The 15,140-nt window shown below is 37.6% G+C and overlaps 1 protein-coding gene across 1 annotated transcript in view; it reads right to left on the bottom strand.

The window, feature by feature from the left end:
* RANBP9 (RAN binding protein 9) overlaps positions 1-15,140 on the bottom strand; it is a 109,041-nt gene that overhangs the window by 31,766 nt on the left and 62,135 nt on the right. The window contains exons 4-5 of the mRNA XM_070405702.1: positions 14,444-14,611; positions 9,606-9,628 (exon numbers count right to left, since the gene is read on the bottom strand). Coding sequence (XP_070261803.1) covers positions 9,606-9,628; positions 14,444-14,611 — 191 coding nt within the window. The remainder of the gene's footprint in view (positions 1-9,605; positions 9,629-14,443; positions 14,612-15,140) is intronic.

Here is a 15,140-nt window from a genome sequence, read left to right as displayed (position 1 = left end):
GAGAGCCGGCTTTAGCTCTGAGGCCGGCTCCAGCTTGAGGCCTCGGCTGCTGAAAGCAGATATCTGGGCTTTGTTTAGCTTCTATAATTGAAACTCTGTTGCCATCACTGCCGCTCTAAGCTCTGAGCTCGCTGCTGGCTGAAAGCAGGTTTCTGGAGCTTGTTTAGCTTCTATAATTGCAACACTGTTGCATCCAGAGCTTAGAGCTGGGCTGCCGCAGGCCAGGAACCTTGGCTTCCTCCGTCACTGGAGCAAGCAAGCCTCCTGTTCGCTTCAGCTGCCTGGCTGCGGCTGCCATCTTAGTTGGCAGTTAATTTGCATGTCCTGCTGATTAGCCAATGGGAAGCATTCGGGAGTATGGTCAATTTGCATGTCCCTCTTTTATTAGATAGGATATAGATGGTTATAAGCAAAACACAGTCTCATTAAGAGTAGGGATTCTCTAAATAAAAATAAAAAGCTCAAATGCACATATTTCAAGAGAGGAAAAGGATGAATTTAAAGTTCATGAAGAAATGCATTTAGATATACTCCAAGATTTTGAGGCTAATCAATTTAATAGCTTCAAGTATACAAAAACAAACAAACAAACAAACAAACAAAAAAATCAAAGTCCTTCTTTTGGCTCTATCACTAGTTCTTACATCTAAAGAGAGAATGAGTTACTAAATGTCTACTAAATGGCTGTGATTAGTCATTATAATAATCCTGTGAAATAATTATACTGTTTACAATTACAAAACTACAAAGATTGAGACTCAGGGGCAAATTAACTTGCTCATGGTCTTTCTACACTATAGCAGAGATAAGATTGGAACAGGTTTATCTGTCACCAAATCTAAGTCCAATTTTTCTTTGTAAAACTCCAAATCCTACTTCATCTTCATTCTATGTCTTATTTCTTTGCTTTATTGATTACCACAAATATTTTCTGAACAGAATTATGTAAAGATGATTAGGGCATACTTTGTGTATAATATAAGATGCTTAAACAGATTTCACAGTAAAAAGCTAGAAGAATGTGCTTAAAAACAACTGAACAACCGAGCAACAAAATCAGAAACAAGAGTACTGTGTTAAAATTCTGAGAAATATAGTTGTATTGGGCTAAGGGGAGAAATGATAATGCAATGCACAAAAATGCACTGACTCTTAATAATCAACAAAACCAGCAAGTTACTAGAGTTTTAAGCCAAACACAAGTCAAATATTTACTACGACCTTCCCATTTCACCAATGAGAAAACAGACCTAGAGTTTAAGGAATTTATCCAATAGAACACCACTTATTAATGACACACAGGGAAAAAACTCAGGTCTCTCTACTTCTAGCACAGTATTCTTCCCACTAAAACCCATTACAAAATTATAATGTATTTTAGAACAAAAATATATAAAGCCAGGGCTCTTAATAAGGATATAAATAGAATAAAAGCAAAAGACTCTTAATAAGAATATAAATAAGCCAAAACCAGTTTGGCTCAGTGGATAGAGCGTTGGCCTGCAGACTGAAAGGTCCCGGGTTCGATTCTGGTCAAGGGCATGTACCTGGGTTGCGGGCACATCCCCCGTGGGAGATGTGCAGGAGGCAGCTGGTCGATGTTTCTCTCCCATCGATGTTTCTAACTATCTATCTCTCTCCCTTCCTCTCTGTAAAAAATCAATAAAATATATTTAAAAAAAAAAAAAAAGAATATAAATAGAATAAAAAGCAATCCTATTCATTAAGCAGAGTTTATAATTCTGATGTTCAGCAACGTCCAAACAGAGATGCTTTTAAAATGGCTTGCTAATCTTAATTTTTCTTAACAAATTCAGGAAAAGAACTCAGATCAATACTACAAAAATCAGCATTCATGAATACTCTGATAAAAAATGTGCCATACAAAGGTTTCAGTAATAGTGTGAACAACAACAACAAAATTGGGGTGGGGGGGGGACAAAAACATTTTAGATTAAAAAAAAGCTTCAAACTTCCCTATGAGAAAACTTGCCATAAAGGTCAAGAAAAATAAACTTTATAGAACAAATATCTGCCACACATGTGAGAAAGGATCATTTCAAATATAAAAAATTCTCATAGCTGAAACCAGTTTGGCTCGGTGGATAGAGCGTCGCCCTGCGGACTGAAGGGTCCCGGGTTCAATTCCGGACAAGGGCATGTACCTGGTTGCGGGCACATCCCCGGTGGGGGATGTGCAGGAGGCAGCCGATCGATGTTTCTCTCTCATCGATGTTTCTAACTCTCTATCTCTCTCCCTTCCTCTCTGTAAAAAATCAATAAAATATATTAAAAAAAATTCTCATAATACAGGTAGACAAAGATTACTAGTTCAATTACAATGAAGACACTTCGTTCAATTTTAAAAAATGCAAATAAAAACAAGTTGATTTTTTTTGCACATCAGGTTAAGATTTAAGACTGATAATACTCAAGTATTGATGAAGTTTGAGAAAATAAGCCCTCTCTTCCACTGTACACAGAAATGTAAACTGATCTTTTAAAAAGAAATTTTGGCAAAATCTATTAAAATTGACAAAGCAATTTCACTTGTAACAATTTAATCCTAGAGAAAAACAAACATATGCAAGGACATATGTCCTATAGCATTCATTGTTTGTAACTGCAAATAAAAAATTAAAAAGAATGTCCATTTATAGGACATTCACCGAAACCCAGACTCCAATAATTATGATATGCCATTATTTTATGTCTAAGAAATAACACTGCCCATTAAATTCTGACAGACCACAGATCCTAAGATGCCCCATCTCATAAATGTTAAATTATAAAATTAAGCAAAATCAGTAAAAAAATGTGTACACTGACAAAGATGCCCAATATATATTACTAAATGAAGAAAGAAAGCTATAGAATAGTGCATAAACTATAACCCCATCTTTTCTGTAAACATTTATACAATGGACATACTAGTTAACATAAGTTTAGAAATCGATATGAAAGGCTATATACCCAAGTTAACACAGTCATCATATTTAAAGAGGCTGGCACATTTGTGTATTTCTAAACATTTCTATTATCTGCATACTAAAACTATATATTACTGTTGTAATCAGAAAGTGATATAATACTGAAAATTTGTTAAAGTCAGGTGGGCTCAGTGAAAAGTAACTAAGTTTTAATATCATTTACTTGATCTTAAAACTAAAGAATTTGAGGAAAAGGAATTAAGGACATAGCATTTAACTGGTCAACCATAAATTTTAAAAATGTAATAGAAATCTTAAATTGCAAGATTATAGATTTCTAAAAGTAGAATATAACAATGCAATGGTTTTTAGTTTACTCAGAGTTGTATAGCCACCGTCATTATCAAATTTACATTTTTATCACTCCAAAAAAGTAACCCATACCCATCACAGACTCCCCATTCCTCATCACTGTAACTCTGATAACCATTAATCTATTTTCTGATCCTAAAGATTTGCCCATTCTGGACATTTTGTATAAACAGAATTATACAATGTATGTCTTTTGTGACTGGCTTCTTTCAGTTAGCATAACGTTTCGAGGTCCATCCATGTTGTAGTATGTATCTCAATTATGGATTTATGTAAAACAATGTTTCCCAGGAAACTGTTTCTCAAAAAACAACAACAACAAAACAACACAAAAATCACTCCTGCACATGTAGAATTAGACAAAAGTGAGAATAATTTAAGTCTCTAATCAGATAATAGAAAAATAGATCTCCTCATTTCTATTGCCTTAGGAAAAAATAGATTCTATTCAAAAGCTAAATATACACAATAAAATTATGTTCTCAATAGCATAAGCTTTGTTTTATTTCATTTAAAATATTTTTTCTATGAAAATAAAAGCAAATAATGTATCTATAAAAAGATTTCAAATCAGCCTAAGGAACTGGAAAGCTGGATTATTTTAAATGAGAACTGCTTTTATAACAAAAGAACTTTACTTAATCCCATACTGAATTAGTCAGTTTATAAATGGACATTTCTCAAACTGGTGAGGGGAAGAAATATTATTCTGAAGTAGATCTAAGGTTTTCAAGTTGTATAAATACCCTGTGCTCCATAACTCTAATACAGTCTAGGTCAGTGATGGCGAACCTATGACACGCGAACTCATTTTTTTGGTTGATTTTTCTTTGTTAAATGGCATTTAAATATATAAAATAAATATCAAAAATATAAGCCTTTGTTTTACTATGGTTGCAAATATCAAAAGACTTCTATATGTGACACGGCACCAGAGTTAAGTTAGGGTTTTTCAAAACGCTGACATGCTGAGCTCAAAAGGTTCGCCATCACTGGTCTAGGTAAACTTTTTGTTCTGTAAATATACATACTCTCTACTAGAATTTAATGCTACAACTAAAGGGTAAGAGATCACAGGTACAAAACACAAACAAATACTTGTTTGGTGGTCCCTTTAAGGGAAAACTTTTTCCTCCCTTTTTTAAGTAGAAGAATGGTATGTTGCATGTGTAAGTCGCAGAAGATCTCAGTCATATAAATAAAGAACTCTCCAAACCACAATCACCATAACCACCACTTTACTCACTGTTACAAACTGAGTATCACCACTGGTTAATTATAGACAAGGCAAAACATAACTGGGGATTCTAAAGTGGGACAAAAAATAGTTATAAGGTTAAGAAAAACATGTCCACAACCAGCTAAGCCTTTTTCAAATAAATGATCACCATCTACCAAGAAACAAAGAATCTGCTCACTCTGACAAGTTGATTTTACTTTAGTGCCACAAAAAGAGGGGAAAAAAAATCCATCCGGGAAGTCCTTTAACCAATTCCAAATGAAACTTACAAAACATTTGCAATGGTTCTGAACATCAACCTACCTACCACCATCCACACCTATGCTCGACCACCCTTCCCTCCTACCCCCTTCACCACAGATGCTCTTCTTTTTTAATCCTTGTAGGGAGGACAAGCTTAGAGAGAGGGAGAGGGGGAGGAGGAGAGGAGGAGAAGAGGAGAGGGGAAGAGAGGAAAGGGGAGAGGGGCGCAAGGGGAGAGGGGGAGAGGGAGGGATCAAACCAGCAACCATTTGGTATATGGGACGACACTCCAAACCAACTAAGCTACCCAGACAGGGCCTCAGGTCCAAAATCTTGAAGTTAGATACTGATTCTCTTATTTTCACATCTAATTCATCAAAAAATTCTCTTGGCTTACAGTGGATTTTTAAAAAAACACTTATTTTTTTATTCATACTCTTGAATCCATCTGGAACTTACTGTGGTATAAATACAAAACAAAATCCTAAGATTATATATATTTTTAAAACAAACACTTGTTCCACTACTACTTATTAAATAATGCTTCTTGGGGGGCAATTTTGATCTGTAGACTCTGAATTTTCTTGGGTTAGCAAAGTTTTTTCTATAACTTTGAATTCTTCTGTTTTTCTAGGATTTTCTTGAGGGATATTAATATTCTATACCTTAGCCGTAACCGGTTTGGCTCAGTGGATAGGGCGTCGGCCTGTGGACTGAAAGGTCCCGGGTTTGATTCCGGTCAAGGGCATGTACCTTGGTTGTGGGCACATCCCCAGTAGGGGGTATGCAGGAGGCAGCTGATCGATGTTTCTCTCTCATCGATGTTTCTAGCTCTCTATCACTCTCCCTTCCTCTCTGTAAAAAATCCATAAAAAATATTTAAAAAAAAAAATCTATACCTTAGATGTCTATTCTTTGCCTCTGAGTATCCTGTCATCTCAAAACACCCCTGAAACTGGAATGTGTCTTAGAATTAATGGCACCCTACATCTGGCCAGGCAGCTGTTATGATGCAACTGTCACTGCCTGCACAGGTGTGAATTTGTTAAAAAATGAGCTCACAAAAAAATTTGGGACTTGATTGTTTTTCCTGATGAAACATCTGGATAACTGCAACCCTAAGACATTTTAGTCAACAAGCCAACTAAGAAAGGGATACAAGAGTCTTGGCTATTGTCAAAACACCTGTGGTTAATACTTTCTGGCAATATTAAGAAAGTGATAGCAACAAAACCTGTACAATGCAATCAGGAGCTTAGAAGAAAATACCAGACATAATGGAGAACTATTAAGAAATGTTCTTGATGGCATAGAAGACAATGTCATGTAGAAAACCACAGACATCAACTCTAAAAAAGTGTTAAGGACTTGGACTCTGAACATAAGAAGTTTGGGGAACACTTTAGTCAATTTATATTGCTATTTCATCATTTTTATGCATACAAGTAATATTGATTAAAAATATATTAAGTACACTCAAAGATCAATGGGTAAATGTAAAATAAAAATTCAAGTGATAAGAGAGCATATATATATACATCTCCTATCTAATAAAAGACAAAAAGGGTAATTAACCGTACCCCCACTACGCTTCCCATTGGCTAATCAGGGCGATATGCAAATTAACTGCCAACAAAGATGGTGGCTGGCAGCCACGCAGCTGAATTGAGCAGGAGGCTTGCTTGCTCCAGTTATGGAGGAAGCCAAGGTTCCCGGCCTGCTGCGGCCTGGCTCTGAGTCCGAAAGCAACGTTTCAATTATAGGAGCTCAACAAACCCCAGATACCTGCTTTCAGCAAGTTGTGGCCTCGGAGAGCGCAGGTGACCTCGGAGAGCGCCAGTGACAGCAACAATGTTTCAATTATAGAAGGTAAATAAATCTCAGAATAAAAAAAAAAAAGAAAAAAAGGAGAGGCTGGGTGCTTCAGTCCCTGGCCAGCCAGAAAACGGCCCTCAGCCCCTCACCCAGATTGGCCAGGCACCCCAGTGGGGACACCCACCCTAAAGGGGGTGTGGCCAGCCTAAAAACAGCCATCAGCCCCTCATCCAGGCACCCTAGTGGGGACCCCCACTCTGAAGGGGTGTGACCAGCCGCAAACAGCCATCAGCCCCTCACCCAGGCTGGCCAGGCACCCCAGCGGGACCCCCACCCTGATCTGGGACACCCTTCAGGGCAAACCAGCCGGCTCCCACTGGTGCACCAGGCCTCTATCCTATATAGTAAAAGGGTAATATGCAAACTGACTCTAACAGCAGAAAGACTGGGAATGACTGGTCACTATGACACACACTGACCACCAGGGGGCAGATGCTCAATGCAGGAGCTGCCCTCTGGTGGTCAGTGTGCTCCCACATAGGGAGCTCTGCTCAGCCACAAGCCAGGCTGATGGCTGCCAGTACAGTGGTGGTGGTGGGAGCCTCTCCTGCCTCCTCAGCAGTGCTAAAGATGTCAGACTGCAGCTTCGGCCTGCTCCCCGCTGGCAAGTGGACATCCACCGAAGGCTGCCAGGCTGCCAGAGGGAAGCCTGATTGCCATCTTAGGCCCAATCCCCCGGGGAGCAGGCCTAAGCCAGCAGGTGGTCATCCACTGATGGGTCCCAGACTGTGAGAGGGCACAGGCCAGGCTGAGGGACCCCCCACCCCCGAGTGCACAAATTTTTGTGCACCAGGCCTCTAGTATATATATAAAAGCCCAGCGACTGGAAAAAAAAAAAGCCCAGCGACTGGAATGGTGGAACAACCAGGCGCTATGATACGCACTGCGGTGGCCAACTGGCCCGATCTGAGCCCCGATCGCCCCCTCCAACCTCCTGTGGCCCCTCCCCCTAGCCCACCCCATCCCCGATTGGCCCCCCCCATCCTTATTGGGGGCAGGGCGAGCCAGACCCCACCCATGCAAGAATTTGTGCACCAGGTCTCTAGTTGAATTATAGTTTGCTAGTTTTCCCCTCCTAGTGTTATATGTGATGCATATATTACAACTAGAGGCCCAGTGCACAGATTCATGCACTGGTGGGGTCCCTCGACCTGGACTGCGGGGACTGGGCTGAAACCAGCAGTCTGACATCTCCTGAGGGGTCCCAGATTGTGAGAGGGTGCAGGCCAGGCCGAGGGACTCCACTGGTGCATGAATCTGTGCACCAGGCCTCTAGTATGCATATAAGATCTTTGGTTAAGCTCTTCCCAGCCTGGCTTGCACCCTCTCCAATCCGGGACCCCTTGGGGGATGTCTGCCAATTTAAGACCAGATCCCGCTAAACCGGCAGTCAGACATCCCTCTCGCAATCCAGGACTGCTGGCTCCTGACTGCTCACCTGCCTGCCTGGTCACCCCTAACCACCTCTGCCAGCCTGCCTGATCACCCCTAACTGCTCCTGCCTGCCTGATCGCCCCTAACTGCTCTCCCCTGCCAGCCTGATTGTCCCTAAGTCTGCCTCGGCCCCAGCCACTGTGGCTTTGTACGGATGGATGTCTGGAAGACATCTGGTCTAATTAGCACGTTATGTTTTTATTAATATAGATAGAGCCTTAGATTTGGTAAATAAGGTATCTAGAATCACACTTCTTACACCTCACCTGAATTTCTGTAATAGCCCCTCTCAAATCTGTTTGTCTCTACCCTTACTCTCCCGCCTCCCTTCCCCAGCCTAATTTTTCCATCCAGCTGCCAGTGGTCCTTTGAAAACTGAAGTTGTATCATGATAACTAAAAAACTCTGCAATGTCTCTGTATTTCACTCAAAGTAAATGCTGAAGTCCTTACAATGGCCCTCAAGGTCCAGATGATCTAGCCAACCCCCACACCCATCATTATCTCTGACTCATCTCCTACTACTCTCTGCCTTTCTTGTGTCTCTCTACCTCACTTCATGCTATTCTTCAAACATACCAGACATGCTCCTGCTTTAGTACCATACCTCTAACTGTTCCCTTTGCTTGGAATATTCTTGATCTATATATCCATTTAGTTATCTCCCTTACTTCTTCAAAAGCCTCCGCTCAAATATTACCTTGACCAAAGGTGAGCAAATTGTATATCCTGTGTTCTGTTTGGTATTCCCACACTCTTTTTTCTCTTTATTTGAAAAGTACTTAAAACCTTTTAAAATATTATAATTTGCCGAAACCGGTTTGGCTCAGTAGATTGAGCGTCGGCCTGCGGACTGAAAGGTCCCAGGTTCGATTCCGGTCAAGGGCATGTACCTGGGTTGCGGGCACATCCCCAGTAGGAGATGCGCAGGAGGCAGCTGATCGATGTTTCTCTCTCATCGGTGTTTCTAACTCTCTATCTCTCTCCCTTCCTCTCTGTAAAAAATCCATAAAAAATATTAAAAAAAAGAATTATAATTTACTTATTTTTAATGTATTGTTTATTCTCTAACTACTCCAGCTTGAGGACAGAGACCTTACTATTTTCTTGACTGATATATCACAGAACCTGCCACACAGTATGCGTGCAATACACACTAAATTAAAAAATGACTAGAATTGCTGTACAGGCACTCGCTAAAAAGTCCAATAATACCAAAGATACATATTTCAAATAATCACAATGACATTAAAAAGTATATTTTAATAATAAATTCTGATTTATTTTTTAGCTACAACGAAGTTCCCTTGTTCAACGGTGTGCAGTGAAATTTGGAGCTTAATTTCTGAAGATCCACACCAATGGTGACTAGAGAAATATCTCTAGTCTATGCACAGCATATAAATTGAATGTCAATAAGAATGCATTCTGAACAAGTTTAGTACTAGTTTTATACTTTGTTTCATTAAAAATGCAAAACTGATTTTTTAAAAAAAACAACACAAGTCTTACCGGTAGGTCAGTGAAAGCAATACCTGAAGGGAAAAAAAAGGTGGCATTAGAAGCTGTTTTGCAAAGGCAGACTATGGCGACAAGCTAAATTTCTAATTAAAATGAAGAAAAAAGAATGGCAAAGGCAGAGAAGAAAAAAAATTAAAAACCCAAATACAAAATAATGAGTGATTTTTTCTTAATAACACTAACAGGTCTGACTGAATGCTGACCCTTTTTCAAGATCACACACCAATTTTATTTTGGGAGTACTGCTATTGATTCCAGGATTTCTGAAATGATTTTAGATATGTCTTCAAAGCTATGTTAGACATCATGTAAGAAAATCAGTTGTAAAATAATCATTTGAATTTCGACCAATATCCAAGATGCTTTATCCAACCTTATCATTTAATCTTCCTCACTTAGATTTAGCTTTTAAATAATTTTGAAAGGGAAAGATTTTATGTTGCACTAAAAAGGTAAACAATGTAAAATACACTACGTTTGTTCTTTAAAAAAATAAAATTTCTTATAAAAGAATATTCTTGAATAACCTTTGACTACTCTGAAAAAAAAATTCCTCCTTCAAAGGATAAAGATATAAACAGTTGAGAATTTCTCTTGAATGTCCTCTGACAGTAATTTCAAGTCATGTTTCAAATACACTTGAATAATGATAATATTGGAATTAAGTCTCCTAGCATCCCAAAGTGGTTATTTAATAATCTCCCTTAAAATATTAAAATATATTACTTAGCTGAAAATAATAAACCAAACGTTCCTATAGCACTTTATTCATATGATTAAAAAGACTTGAGTTCTAGAATAATGGCAGGAGGTGATGTTGATGAATGGGTTAATATCAAACCTTCCAGTCTAAACACACATTAAAACAAACTGGAAGACCACACCAGCACTACCCCTACAGTGCTGATCACCACAGAAAAAGTGAGGGCATTTCTGTTAAATTGTCTTCCCACTTGAGATTCTTTAACTATATAATTGTACTGTACCATCAGAAAACTGACTCTATCCATGAAAGTACTAAAGTTAAAAGATAAACTGACCATATATCTTTACTATATATGCTTTAAAATAAAGGTGTATAAATAGTGCTTTGTAGTGAAAGTCTTTTTTGAAACTAGTAAATTAATGCCCTGCCACTCCAGTGAAATAATCTGATTACTTTTAGCTTCATTCATAGAAAAGCAAAGTGGCTGTGGGCAAACTATGAAAATTTATTCTAAAAATTTCAGAAAACTTTTACAGGAAATAAAGAATAAATATTTCAATAAAATGTTATCATACATAATTGCCATTTTCATAAAAGCCTAATCATTTATTTTCCTCAAAGATGTCTATTTACAAAACTGCCAAATTTATATTCCTTTAGTAAAAAATTCCTTTTTGCTATTAATTACTCAAATCGCTCTTTACTAAACACTCTCATAAAAACTCCAACTTAATTTCATAGATTATCACTTTTGACTACTGCCAAATATAGCTATCTAAACCTATAAATAGTGAGACCACAAAAAGATGCCAGTTTAATAAGTTGGTATAATTATTTAAATACACAAAAAGCAAGTTTTTTATATCTCTAACTTCCTGATTTGTCAAGATGCTTTTTGAAAAGTGATCTTCAATTGATGAATGATACTCATTAAAACTAAGTAAAAAAATTTCAAATTACGTTAACCTAAATTTTGAAATGTTTCTCCTTTAATTTGTTTCTCAAATAAAAACCTTTCCATTTCTCCTTTTATAGTAAATACATATTTTTAAAACTTTCATGAGACAGAAATTAAAGATGTATCAGCTTTTGGGCGAAACTTATTCACTTTGGGAAGTACTACAAGGAACAGTAACTGAATAATATTTTATCTTCTAGACGTTAGACTCTGGACCAGAGGTAAGCACAATTCTCCTACAAAGAGCCAGAGAGTAAATATTTCCTTCTCCTTAAGCCATATGGCCTCTGTTACAACTACTCAATTCTGCCACCGTAGCAGGAAGGCAGCCATACACAGTGCATAAAAATGGATGTGGCTGCATTCCAATAAAACTTCAGAAAAAACAGACAGGAGACAGATTTGGCACATCTAAAGAAATTTGGTTCTAAAGAAATGACTATGCTCACCGATGTTTTACCACTGCATCCCTGGCACCTGGCCCAGAGTGTGGCAAACAATGATAATAAACATTTACTGAGCACTCACTTTGTGTCAGGCAATCAGTTAAGAATTGTACATGCATCATTTCAGTTTAGTCTAACAACCTTAATAAGGTAGGCATCATAGTGAAACTATTTTACAAACTGAGGCACAGAAATGTGTTAAATAACTTGCATAAGGTCACATGGCCTAAACCAGGACACAAAATCAGGCAACTAAAGAAACCATATTAACCACTATATACTGCCTCTCTATGTGCTTAATAAATATTTATTAATTTATAAATAATGTCAAATGTTTCAAATTTACTTTAAAAAATTGAATGTAATTCCATCATTATGTACTCTTTTAAAAAAAAATCTCACATTTTAAAAAGTTTTCTTATTCAGGAGAAGATTTAAATATCTGTAAAAATCTAACAGAAAAAAAACAAAATCACCTCTTCTCATATTTCAAAATAAAATTTCTCTGGAATAAAGTTTAAAAAAACTGTAAAAAGACTGATTTTAATTTTAAAATATGCCTTTTGCATTTCTGAACCCAAACTCATACCTAAGAGAGGATTTCTCCTGGTTTAAGATATTCAGTATCTTTAGCAGCCAAGACATGAAGACTACCCCAATTAACTGCTTTGATAAATCAAAGCCAGAATAGTAACAATGAATAAATTGAAGGGGCTGTACCCTTATAGAAACCAGTTAGCTATAACAATCAAATTACAAATACACAACAAATTTGCATGGCATCCTTAACATTCTTACACTGATAAGAATACTTAACCCTTGAACAAAGCAGGGGCTTGGGACACTGACCCGTGTGCAGTTAAAAATCCACATATAACTTCTGACTCCCCACAAATGCTTAACTACTAATAGCCTGTTGACCACTACTCTTACCAATAAACAGTTGATTAACACATATTTTGTACATCATATGTATTATATCCTGTATTCTTACAATAAAACTAGAGAAAAGAAAATGTTATTAAGAAAATCATACAGAAGATAAAATACATTTACAGTACTGTTTGTATTTACTGAAAAAAATCCACATACAAGTGGATTAAAACCTGTTCTATGATGAACTGTGTATAAGGATCTTTTGTGGACTTGAGACAATCTTTAAGTCAGATAACACAGGACTTCAGAATCAATATTAATAATCAGAGAGAAGCATTTTAAGCCAAATATAAATATAAAGATACTCACTTTATATTAAGAATATGTTGAGACACTAATAAAAAATAACTATTACCGATACACTTAGAAATTTAGAATTTTTCTCTGAAATGAGAGAAAGAATAGTTTTTGTATTGAAGAATATACATTACATGTCTAAGCATACCATTTGCAATCTAATTTTTAAATACAAAGTAAACTAGAGGCCCGGTGCACAAAATTCGTGCGGGGGGGGGGGGGGGGGAGGTGTGTGTGTCGCTCAGCTAAGCCTGTACCCTCTCCAATCTGGGACCCCTCGAGGGATGTCCGACTGCCTGTTTAGGCCCGATCCAGGACTGCTGGCTCCCAACTGCTTGCCTGCCTGGCTGCCTGATTGCCCCTAACTGCTTCTGCCTGCCAGCTTGATCACTCCCTAACCATTCCCCTGCCAGCCTGATCAACACCTAACTGCCTTCCCCTGCAGGCCCAATCACCCCCAACTGCCCTCCCCTACAGGCTTGATCGCCCCCAACTGCCCTCCCTTTCAGGCCTGGTGCCCCCCAACTGCCCTCCCCTGCAGGCCATCTTTGACCACATGCAGGCGGGCAGTCATCTTGTGTTGGAGTGATGGTCAATTTGCATATTGCCTCTATTATATAGGATTGAAATTTCTGCCTTCTGGGGTTACTCAGTTTTTGACTCCTTTCACTTTATCTCATCAGAAATAGTTTGCTATGAATCAAAGCTATTTCAAACAGTAAAAGTACTGTGAAACCTTTATATTTTTAAAGCACTAATCTTGCTACCCTTTATGCTTTCCATAATGAGGAAAAAAAAAAACAACACAAAAAACCTAAAAGAACTGCTATGAAATGGGAGTGTAACAACCATATATAATTTTAAATTTGAAGTATTATGAGTTCCAATTTAACTAAAAACCCTATTTTTCTATTATTAGTCTTACAATGAATAGGTATCTTCATGTTTTTATTACTTTATTTATTTCTTAATTAGTCACCTACCTGTCTTTCATTCTTAGAAGTGTTGCTGCTATCTGCTTGTTTTAATTCTGATCCCTTTTGCAGAACTTATAGTCACCATCCTCTATCAATCTTTGTTAGCAGGCATGACCTTTGGTGTGTCAGTGCCCTTCATTTGGTTGGTAGCATCAAGCTTTTACTTTATTTTACCCCCATGCTGGACTAAAAACTGACAGCCCTTTTTCTTAGCACCTGTTAACCTAGAGAACTGAATCATACAGTGAAGGGCTTTATTCAAAGCAAAGCAGAAAACACTTCTATTATTACAATAAATATCTGAGCATAGGAATTATTTTTAGTTATTCCTATACATGTGATACAATGTGCCTGCACAGAATACAATTTTTCACCATTTTGTCAACTTTCACCTGGAAGAAACAAAGAAATAGCTTCCAGAGGCACCTACTTATAAAGAAGACTATCATAATGCAAGTACAATAATAACAATATTTGGTTATTTTACATGCAATACATTATGTTAGTACCTAAACTATGTCCATTCTTGGTGTAGAAGCAGGTATTGTTGATAAGGTTAACACAACAGCCAATGACATCACCAGTCGTAAAAGTTGGTCCATAAGGTTGTCCCGTTCCAGAAGAACAAAATGAATGTCCATCATCCCCATGATAACCATATGAATGTTTATCCCAGCCTAAAGAGAAAGTTCCAGTATATTTACAATGAAATGAAAAGTTCCACTGTGCTACAATTTATCCACAAAGATTATGGAAAAATAAGCAAGAAGAGTACAACAGATAACACAGACATAAAATTCCCAAATGTACATTTAAATTCTCAACAATTACACAACCTAATTTCTATATTAAAATACTGTTTACAGCCCACTGGGCATGGCTCAGTGGGTTAAGCATGACCTATGAAATAGGAGGTCAGGGTTCGGTTCCTGATCAGGGAACATGCCCCAGTTGCAGGCTTGATCCCCAGTGGGGGCCATGCAGGAGGCAGCCGATCAACAATTCTCTCTCATCATTGATGTTTCTCTATCCCTTTCCCTTCCTCTCTGAAATCAGTAAAAAAAAAATATACACACACACACACTATTAATAACATTAAGGAAAATGAACTCAACACACAGAATACAAAAACATGTATTAAACAGAGAGGACTCCTAAACAAAAAAAAAAACAAGACACGTTTTCCATGCATATTTCCTTTGGTAA

This window comes from Myotis yumanensis, unplaced genomic scaffold, assembly GCF_028538775.1.
Source record: "Myotis yumanensis isolate MYYU_CA2020_CCGP unplaced genomic scaffold, mMyoYum1.0.hap1 SCAF_2, whole genome shotgun sequence".
Classification (NCBI taxonomy): domain Eukaryota; kingdom Metazoa; phylum Chordata; class Mammalia; order Chiroptera; family Vespertilionidae; genus Myotis; species Myotis yumanensis.
The sequence above is the reverse complement of the archived record's forward strand: the minus strand, read 5'-3'. Positions and strand labels throughout refer to the sequence as shown.